At 43.1% G+C, this 10,392-nt stretch overlaps 1 protein-coding gene across 1 annotated transcript; it reads right to left on the bottom strand.

The window, feature by feature from the left end:
• Positions 1 to 785: 785 nt before the first annotated feature.
• On the bottom strand, positions 786 to 5,441 carry LOC132488811 (mediator of RNA polymerase II transcription subunit 14-like). The gene has a single exon (XM_060097478.1). The coding sequence runs from the start codon at positions 5,439 to 5,441 to the stop codon at positions 1,077 to 1,079; it is 4,365 nt and encodes a 1,454-aa protein (XP_059953461.1). The 3' UTR covers positions 786 to 1,076.
• Between the last annotated feature and the right edge of the window lie 4,951 nt (positions 5,442 to 10,392).

Raw genomic sequence — 10,392 nt, 5'->3', positions numbered from 1 at the left:
CTTTAATTTCTGTCTTGTGAATTTTTTTTCTCTGTATCTCTTATTTTCAGCAATTTGATTTTGATGTTCCTTACTGTGGTTTTCTCTGTTTGTTCTACTTGGGGTTTGCTGAGAGTATTAGTCAGCTTGGACTTCTATAACAAAATACTATAGACTGGATGGCTTCAACAACAGACATTTATTTCTCACAGTTCTAGAGACTGGCAAGTCCAAGATCAAGGTGCTGGCAGATTCGGTTCCTGGGGAGAGCCTTCTTCCTGGCTGCAAGAGGCTGCCATTCTCACATGGCAGAGAGGGAGAGAGCTCTGATCTCTCTTCCTCTTTGTATAATGCTACTAATCTCATCATGGGGGACCCCCACCTTCATAACCTCATCTAAACTGAATTACCTCCCAAAGGCCCCACCTCCAAATGCCATCACATTGGGGGTTAAGGCTTCAGCATGTGAATCTGAGCGGGGTACACAAACATTCACTCAATAACAATGAGCTTTTTGGATGTGTGAGTTTATATATTTTTTTTTAAATTGGAAAACTTTTGGCTATTTTTTTAACCTAGTTTTACTAAATATTGCTTCTTTGGGATGTGTTTATAACAACTCCCAGAACATCTCATGTAAGGATTTAAAGCGGTCATATTAAAATACAGCTTCAATATAAAGTTTATCACAGTTTTACAGTATTCAAAAATGACAGACCTGCCTTAAGAACAAAACAAAAACCAAAAAAGGACTATTACACCCAAAACATAAGAAAACAATTAAATAAACAAGTTTGGCATCTCCATACTTTATAGTATAAAACAGAATATTAAATCTATTACTGGCAAACAGACACTGACGCATTACCTAGTTTGAAATGTGTCCCATTTAAACACACTATACAAGTTCACTATACAAAAGATTGATGGTCTTTTTGATGAAAGAAGTGCACCCTGAAAATTTTTGCCACTTTAGAATATTCAGCTCTTAAAGTCAAAAAAGTCCTTTTGCTTTTTTAAACTGAAGGCTGAATTCAGATTTTTTTGTTGTTGTTTTGTCTCTTTTGTCAGCCTTCCTGGTTTAAAAACAATAGTGTCTATGGACGCCCACAAGGGGGCAGTGTAAGATTAGCCATTAAATCACGAACAGCTGCAAATATTGTGCATTCACCTTGTCGTGGTGGGTTCATCTCTGCAAACCTCTTCAGAATGTTGCTGACCATCATGGGAGCAGCAATAGAAGAGTTCTGCTGTCTGGGAATGTCTGCCTGCTGGGTGATACCTGAAGCCATGTCATAAACAATTGGAACTATAATGCTAACAGGTTCTTGGGGAGGGACCGATGTTTTCTGAGTTAGCTGAAGAAAAAATAGCATTTTGGATTTCAGCACCACAGCAGGTGTCCCAGGAGGTGCAATTGGCGGTGCACTGGGAGGGATCGTCAGGCAAAACTGAACGTTCCATTTTAGCTGTGTTGCCTGGTCAGGAAACAACTCTAGCTTCATAATATGCACACAGTCCCTGAGGATGTGTGTAGGAGCTCCTAACAGCTTGGTGAAAGCTATTAATGTATTGGCTTTAAATGGCGGTCCTGCAACTCTTGTTTCAAAGAATTTCTCTAAAACTTGAAGTTCATCAGGTTTCCACTGTCCTGCATTTTCGGGTGTCACTTTTAGCTGAAGTGTTTGGTTGGTTTTGGGACTAAGGGCTACTCTGCATTTCAGCGCATCAGTCTTAAACATGATCACTCCGGGTTCATTGGAATTTATCAGCTGTAGCGTTTCTTGTTGAATAATTCTTTGAAGGTGTCGTCTCATGATGACGGATCCAAGGAATCTCTCAAGCGGAGAACAAAGGTAACTACCTGCTAGGCCGGGCACGAGGCCTGGCGTTGGAGAGGGCAGCAGTAAAATATTCAAGGCACTGTGAGTGAGGATGGTAGGGATGGAGGCCGCCCAGGAGCGCTGAGGTAGTTTACGAGGTGGAGGCATATTTGTGGGCATTGTTTGGGAACTTGTTCCAGCTCGAGGGGAATGAGAAGCATCTGGAACTGGAGAATGTAGTGATGGGTTGGCTGGTGACATCCCAGGCATGCGTGTTGCTGGTGAGGGGCCAGACACTTGAGGAGACCCTGGCCAGTTCCCTGCTCGTCCACTTGGTGACACCATAGTGTATGGAGAACTAGGGTCCAGGGTTCCATGTGGACTAGCAAAACTGGCCCCTGGTCCTATTGAGATTCCATGCGAGGAAGGGGGAGGAGTTGGAACAAATGATGCTGGTGATGGGGCTCTCAAAGCCCCACTGGGGGAGCTGGCGGCATGCAGATTTCCTGGAGACTGTGTGTGCATCATAGAGGGAGACTGGTTAACTGTGCTGTGATAAGATGTAGGGGGCAAAGTTAGAGGATAAGCGCCTGATGATCCTGGCTGCTTTCGAAATGGCTGTTGCTGGGGTGGTGGCTGGAGTTGTGAGATTAAAGAATCCATCATATCTCCTCCAATGGGAGAAGGGGGATTATCATCCTCATTTACAGACCTTCTTTGAGCATCCTGATTGCTGTCAACAAACATATTCAGGAATGTCTTGAGTCCTGGTGCAGGATAAAAACCTTCAACTAACTTGCTATTATCAAAAAGACTATAGGCCCCATCACGTATTGCCACAACGCCTCGACTCCGGCAGTATATATCAATGCAATACATGTTCCTGAAGGCCAGTCTGATGTGGGTGGATGACTGCGGCAGGATGGAGAAGCACTGGTAGGCAGTGTTGGTTCTCTGGGTCAAGCCCAACATCGGCACAGTGGGCAGTTTGTTGATGGCATTCAATGGAGCCTGAGTATCAAACAGTACCTGTAATAACTGAACCACATTTGGTGTTTTGTTGAACATTTCTTGAAGCTGATGGAGAATAGTATTGTGACAGTTACTGCATCCTGAGTTTAGACCAACAGTTCCCAAAGAAATGTGAAATTTCTGATGTATGGAATTCCACTGGATACTAATTGAACTTCCCTTGGTGGTTCCATAACACAAGATAAGTTTTCGGTAATTATAAACACAAACTTCTGAGAAAATGTTTAGATGAGTGGGTATGTCTGGTAGAGAACGTGCGAATTCCAACACACACTCATATAATCGTGCAATGCTATTCCAGTCATTAAGGAACATTTCAACCACTTTTCTACCACCAACAGGTTCAGACAACAGGTTTTCATATGTCAGATAAACATGCCGGGATGGTCCTTGCTCCCTGGTAGAAGTGCCATTAAGTGGACAATTTGCAAACACTAACTCTGCCACCCAGGTGCGGTTATTTCTACCTTGTAATCGGAAAGTGCAATCGAGAAGAGAGCGGTCCAGAGCCTTTTGGGTTTCCTCATTTACACCCTTACAGGGAGGAATTTTCAATAAGCGAATCGCGTGACTGAAGCCATTACCTTCCATTTGCACTCCTTGATGTGGAATCTCCAGATTGGACAGCTCCAACCGAAGTCCTACAAATGGCATATTTGTATCACACATAGCGACAAAGTGAGCTAGAACTTTATTGAAGGCACACATTTCTCCTGATCGTTTGGTTTTCTTGGTTTCTACTGGACACAGATCATCAGACAACTTGCGCTTGGTACTGCTTCTAGGCTGTTTCCCGTTTTTTGTACGAAAAACTAATTCCTGGATGTTTTCCTTGAACTGCTGCAGCAGGAGGGCCATGACAGGGCTGTCTTCACAATCTGTGGCATTCACAGACATGAAGTAGTACTTGTATGACAGCTGTGTGGGTTTATTGGGAACCTCCAACATCTCCACAACAATGTAGTATTGTGGAAGACGGGTAAGTTTAATGAACAGCTTATTCTTAGAAAGGTTTCCAATAGGATGGGTTGAATAATTGGACAGCTGCAATGTTTCACTGCTTATTGTAGGCAAGTGTTTTATAGATTGTTTGCAACGCTGTTGTCCAAGCCAAAACTTAAGTTGCTGAATCCAAGGAATGATCCGTTTCATATCATCATTCACAGCCTTCTCCATGTCATCCAGTGTGGCTTGGTCAAGTCCATAAAGCATCAACTGGAATGTTCCAGAATGCAAATCTACGAAAATGTGTAGACACTCCGAATTACCACAGGGCTCCAAGATGGGAACAACAAGAGCTGGAAGTGCAGTCTCTATGGAAGAATTTTCATTGGCATTGAAGCCTCTAAGAATGGCCTTCAGTTCCTGGAGCTTCTGATGAGCTCGTGCATGGACACTGTCAATCAGGAGTTTTTCTATTGATAAATGATCAATCTTCATGGCTCTTTCTACTAATTTGGAATCAGAAGCTGGCAAAGGAGGATCATGAAAAATCTGTAAAGGCTTGGAGACATCATTCTCATCAATTTGAATTGTAACTTTGTGAACAGATGCTGTCCCTGTTTTTCTCCCAAGAACCTGTTGATTCCAAACTGAGAGGGAGAGGCACTTTCCTGCATGATACCTTTCCACCTGTATGAGGTCTCCCCACCGCTCTCGGATTAACATTAGAGTTTGGGAATGTAGCACTTCTAACTGAAGTGATAAGCAGAAAGAATGCAGGCAGTTGTACATGTCCTGAAGAGGTTTCTCATCAGCAAAGAGCCTAGACTGTACCAGCTGATGGATAAAGTTGATCTGCATACTATGAACCAAGGCTCGCCCATCTCCTGTCTCCTTATCCTCAACTAGAAGTTCTAGCTTGAGAAGACGCCAGGGAACATCAGGGTCATCTCCCATCACAGTCAAGGTGGCTTCAAATTCTCCTTCAGCTCGAAACTTCACTCGGCCATTTGCAACTGTAACATTTGCTAACTGAGGAGGAAGATCTGTGGTTACAAGACGATGTCTAAGAATCTGGTTCAGCTGGTGAAGTGTAGCTTGTTTCTCAATTTTGGTAATTGGGTCTGGAGGAATAATTTTATCCCTAATGCAGGTTGGCAGCCGTGGGTAAGACCCAGTAGTCAGTACATCAATAGCATATGGGATGGCAAAACTAGGCAGGCGTGCATGGACCAGAGCATCTCTAGCTAATGAGGCCAGGCGATCAGCAGTATCCACAAACAGGATGGCTTGCTGATCTAAGAAGCTCGAGATCATCGCACATTTTTCCACTTTGCCAGCATTATTAGCCCATTTTACTAAAGCTAATAATCGAACAAAGAGTTGGCATGTCCGGCTAGCAAACTGCACTATTTCTATTTTCCTTTCCACATCAGATTTCCTTGGCAGTAAGTCAGTCAGTACCATGAGCTCCGAGTAGGCCCGGTGCAGCAGAAATTCGACGAGGGTGCTTAGCCGGTAGCCAGGGCTAGCCGCCGCCGCAGCGGCCGCCGCCACGGCGGCTCCCGGAGGAGGAGGCGCCGGGGCTGACGCGGGGCCGCCGCTGCCCCCGCCGCCGCCTCCGGGCGGGACCAGCTGGTGGTTCTCCAGCTGCACTGGGGCCATGGCGGCGCAGGGCCGGGCTTGGCGCAGCGGCACAAGATGCGGCTCTCGAGCCTCCCTCCCGGGCGCTGGATCACCGCGCCGAACTGGGCGCGGGCGAAGTCGTCGTCGTCGTCGCCGTCGTCGTCGCCGCCGCCGCCGCCGCCGCCCCCGCCGCCGCCGCCGCCGCCGCCTACTACCGCCGGGCCGCCTCTGAACAGGAAGCCGTGCGCCGGCCGCAGAGGCCCGCCCCCACGTAACGTCAAGCCCGCCGGCTGCCGGGACTGGAGCAAGGGGCGGGGGTGAAGGGGGAGAGGGGAGGGGGGAGGGCGGGGAAGCGGGGTGGGCGGCTCAGAGAAGCTGCGCCCCCGCAACCGCTCAGAGGCAGTTCCACCAGGCAGCCGCAGCGTCCATGTTGACGGCCCAAAGCGCTTGGCTATTTTTCCTTGAAAAATTTTTATTGCCTTCCCCTTTTCTGGAACTCCAATCACACATTCCTCAGGCTTTTTCTCAATCCAGCTCTACCTAATCAGCCTTCTGACTAGAGTGATTTATTTTTTTTCTTAGAATAATTTAGTGAGTTTCTACACTATTATTTGTCAATATAATGGTGAATTTTTTATTTTTGTTTCTTTTTTAAAAATATTTTAATGATTTTTCAGCTTTATTGAGACATAACTGACAAATAAAATAGTAAGATTACTTAAAGTGTACTATGTGATGATTTGATATACATATATATTGTGAAAGGATCCTCCCCATTGAGTTAATTAACACATCTATCCATCACCTCACACATTTACCTTTTTTTTTTTTTTGATGAGAACATTTAGGTTCTATTTTCTTCGCAAATTTCATTTATACAATACAGTGTTCTAACCTATAGTCATTATGACATATACACATTAAATCCTCAAACCTTATTCATCTTCTAACTGAAAGTTTATGCCCTTTTACCAACCTCTCTCTATTCCTCCCAACGCTTGCAACCACTTTTCTGCTCTGTTTCCATGAGTTAAACTTTTTTCCCAGAGTCCACATGCAAGTAATGCCATGCAGTATTTGTCTTTCTCTGTCTGACTAATTTCACTCAGCATAATGCCCTCCAAGTTCATCCATGTTGTCACAAATGACAGGATTTCCTCCCTTTTTAAGGATAAATGATAGTTACATGTGTACACACAAACACACACACACACAATATTAATTCTTCCAATCCATGAGCACAGAGTATCTTCCCAATTATTTGTCTTTTGAATTCTTTCATCAATGTCTCACAATTCTCAGTGTAGAGAATTAATATTGTTTAAGTGTCCATACAACCCAAAGTGCCCAAAATGTTCTACAGATTCAATGCAATCCCTATCAAACTCCCAATGACATTTTTCACAAAACTAGAAAAAACAATCCTGAAATTTTTAAGGACCCACAAAAGACCCCAAATAGCCAAAGCAATCTTTAGAAAGAAAAACAAAACTGGAGGCATCACACCTCCTAATTTCAAACTATATTACAAAGCTATAGTAATCAAAACCATATGGTATTGGCAAACAAACAAACAAACAAAAAAGACACATAGATCAATGGAACAGAATAGAGAGCCAGAAATAAACCCACACCTATATGGTCAATTAAGTTATGACAAAAGAGCCAAGAATATAGAATGGGGAAAGGATAGTCTCTTCAATAAATTGTTCTGGGGAAACTGTATATCCACATGCAAAAAAATGAAGCTGCGGGCCTCCCTGGTGGCGCAGTGGTTGAGAGTCCGCCTGCCGATGCAGGGGATACGGGTTCGTGCCCCGGTCTGGGAGGATCCCATATGCCGCGGAGCGGCTGGGCCCGTGAGCCATGGCTGCTGGGCCTGCGCATCCGGAGCCTGTGCTCCGCAACGGGAGAGGCCACAACAGTGAGAGGCCCGCATACCGCAAAAAAAAAAAAAAAAAAAAAAAAAATGAAGCTGGATCTCTATCTTATACCATACACAAAAATCAACTCAAATGGATTTAAGACTTGAACATAAGACCTAAAACAATAAAACTCCTAGAAGAAAACAAGGGGTAAGCTCCTTGACATCAATCTAGATAATGATTTTTTTTTGGACTTAACACCTAAATCAAAAATAAACAAGTGGGACTACAAACTAAAAAGCTTCTGCAGAGCAAAGGAAACCATCAACAACCTACAGAAGACAACCTATAGAATGGGAGAAAATATTTGCAAAGCACATATCCAATAAGAGATTAATATCCAAAATATACAAGGAACTAATACAATTCAATAGTAAAAACAAAAACAAATAACCCATTCAAAAAAATGGGCAGAGGAACTGAGTAGACACTTTTCCAAAGAAGACATTCAAACAGCCAACAGATACATGAAATGCAAATCAAAACCACAATGAAATATCACCTCACACCTGTTAGGATGTCTATTATCAAAAGACAAGAGAAAACAAATGCTGGTGAGGATGTGGAGAATATGGAACACTTGTACACAGTTGGTGTAAACATAAAGTGGTGCAGCCACTATGGAAAACAGTATAGAAGTTCCTCAAGGAATTAAAAATAGAACTATCATATGATCCAGCAATCCCACATCTCAGTAGATGCCAAAGGAAATGAAATCATTATCTTGAAGAGATATCTGAACTCTCACAACAGCCAAGATATGGAAACTACCCAAGTGTCCATCAACAGATGAATAGATTTAAAAATGAGTGGTATATACAGTTGGCTCTCCGTATCTGCAGGTTCTGCATCTGCCATACAGAGGGTCAACTGTACTATGACATTTTATATAAGGGACTTGAGCATCCAGATTTTGATATCTGCAGGGAGTCCCATGGATACTGAGGGACAACTGTACATTCAATGGATATTATTCATCCGTGAGAAAGAAGGAAATCCTGCCATTTGCAACAGCATGGATGGACCTTGAGGGCATTATGCTAAGTGAAATAAGTCAGACAGAGAAAGGCAAATGCTGTATGATATCACTTATATTTAGAATCTAAAAAAAGCTGAACTCACAGAAACAGAGTAGAAAAGTGGTTACTAGGGACTGGGGGTAGAGGAAATGAGAGAGATATTGGTCAATAAGTACAAACTTCCAGTTATAAAATGACTAAATTCTGGGGAATCTAATGTACAACATGGTGATTATAGTTAATAATACTGTATTATACACTAAAGTTGCTAAGAGAGTAGATCTTAAATGTCCTCACCACAAAAAAAGTAATGGTAATTATGTGATGTGATGAAAGTTAGTTAACACTATGACAGTAATCATTTTGCAATATATATTGAATATATGTATCAAATCAACATTTTGTATACCTTAAACTTACACAATGTTATATGTCAGTTATATCTCAATAAAGCCTGAAAAAAATAAAATAAGAAGAAAAGGAAACAGATCACAGAAAGAGAAAGCTGAAAAGAAGGCTCAGGACCAGATTGAGGGTTCTGTAATCCCTCAACTTTAGTGAATTGTTCATGCTAATACAATTGCATCTAATGTAACCTAATCTGGGTGAACCCCACAGTACAGATTCTTTAGTACGTACTGCTTAGATAGGAGATTTGATCTATGGGGAAAAGCCAGTGAAGTAGAAATTGGAATTAGGCTCTTAACTGAGGAAATGAAAGTCTAGATGATCATTGAAATACCACTGGAGAAAGCTCTTCTGATTAAAACTACAGTGCTGGGCCAGCCACTCATGTGGTTGGTTGTGTGGACTATTCCCTTGGACTTAGATCACAGGGCTGTGAGCAGATGACTATGGGGGAGGGGCACTGACCCATGTGCCTCTGAGGACCGAAGACTGTGATGTCCCAAATGAAGAGTGAATGGAGCAGGGGTGCTGGTTTAATGCTCCTCTCTCACATGTATAACAGTTGCTAGTAGTCTGAGAGAAATGATGTAGACACCCAAATTTTAGGATGGAATGGAAAATGTGGCATCTAGAAACGATTATAGTTGTTCTCAGAGATGGCACTGTTCTTTCTCCCATACCGTGTCAATTTCCTCTTGCCTCAGGAATTCCTGAAGCCCTACTTTTCCCATTTCAAGTGTTTTTTGCCATCTCCCTAAGAGTGATTTGGGCAGCGAAGACACATAGCCAATTGCCTTTCTATTAGGGATGCTCAATGTGCAGACGTGAACATGATGAAAATACCAAAATTCATGAAACCAAATTAGCGTGATCCCTGAGGAACACACGTGATCACCTGGCACGTTTGGGTAGATCATCCGTTTCCTCCTGCGAGTTTCTCTGCCTCCCTGCTCAGCCTCCAGTAGTTTCTCAGGGTAACTTAGAGGACCCTGTTTGGCCTGCACAATCTAGAAGAATTTTGTTGACCATGGTTTGGGCAGCAATGTCCCAGCACGAGTTCAAGTTCTCCAAAAAGGTAACTTTCACAAAGTTTTATTAGCTAAACCCTTGCTCAATATGAAGTTTGCTCCCAATCCCCATACTTTTTCTAAATCCCTTAACAGTGAACCAGATCCCGTGAGCTGAACAACAAGCTAGGAGTGTTTAATTCACTTTGTTTTCTCCCTTAACATTCCATGGCGGGTGTACCATCAGACTCCCTGCAACATTTTGTTCTACCTACAATGTACAACCTGATAGGGTCTGGAAAATTCAGATGGGGTGAGGAGGATTCAGACAAATCTGATTAGCCGGGCAGGGAAAAGTCACTCTGTGAGCAACAACCATTGGCTTCTAGAGAATACCAGACCTCTCCAGAGAAAGGGAAAGGTCAGGTTCATATATTTCCTATCTTTCATATTGTAGTGCCTGGTACAATTCACTCCAATAGGGAGTATTCTCCTTTTAAGGCCCCTCAAGATACCCTGTACCAGGTAGATGCTGGTGTCTTAGTTTCATCTTCATGGGTCACATATCCATGGAAAGCTGGTTAGATAAGAGAGAAGACCCATTTTTCCAAACTTCAAGTATGTCATTCCT

The sequence above is a fragment of the Mesoplodon densirostris genome, chromosome 4 (genome assembly GCF_025265405.1).
Source record: "Mesoplodon densirostris isolate mMesDen1 chromosome 4, mMesDen1 primary haplotype, whole genome shotgun sequence".
NCBI lineage: Eukaryota > Metazoa > Chordata > Mammalia > Artiodactyla > Ziphiidae > Mesoplodon > Mesoplodon densirostris.
Note: the sequence above shows the minus strand (reverse complement) of the source record. Positions and strands in the feature narration are given on the sequence as shown.

Excerpts from the sequence above, each read along its gene's own strand:
- LOC132488811 (XM_060097478.1), bottom strand. The coding sequence starts at position 5,441 with ATGGCCCCAGTGCAGCTGGAGAACCACCAGCTGGTCCCGCCCGGAGGC.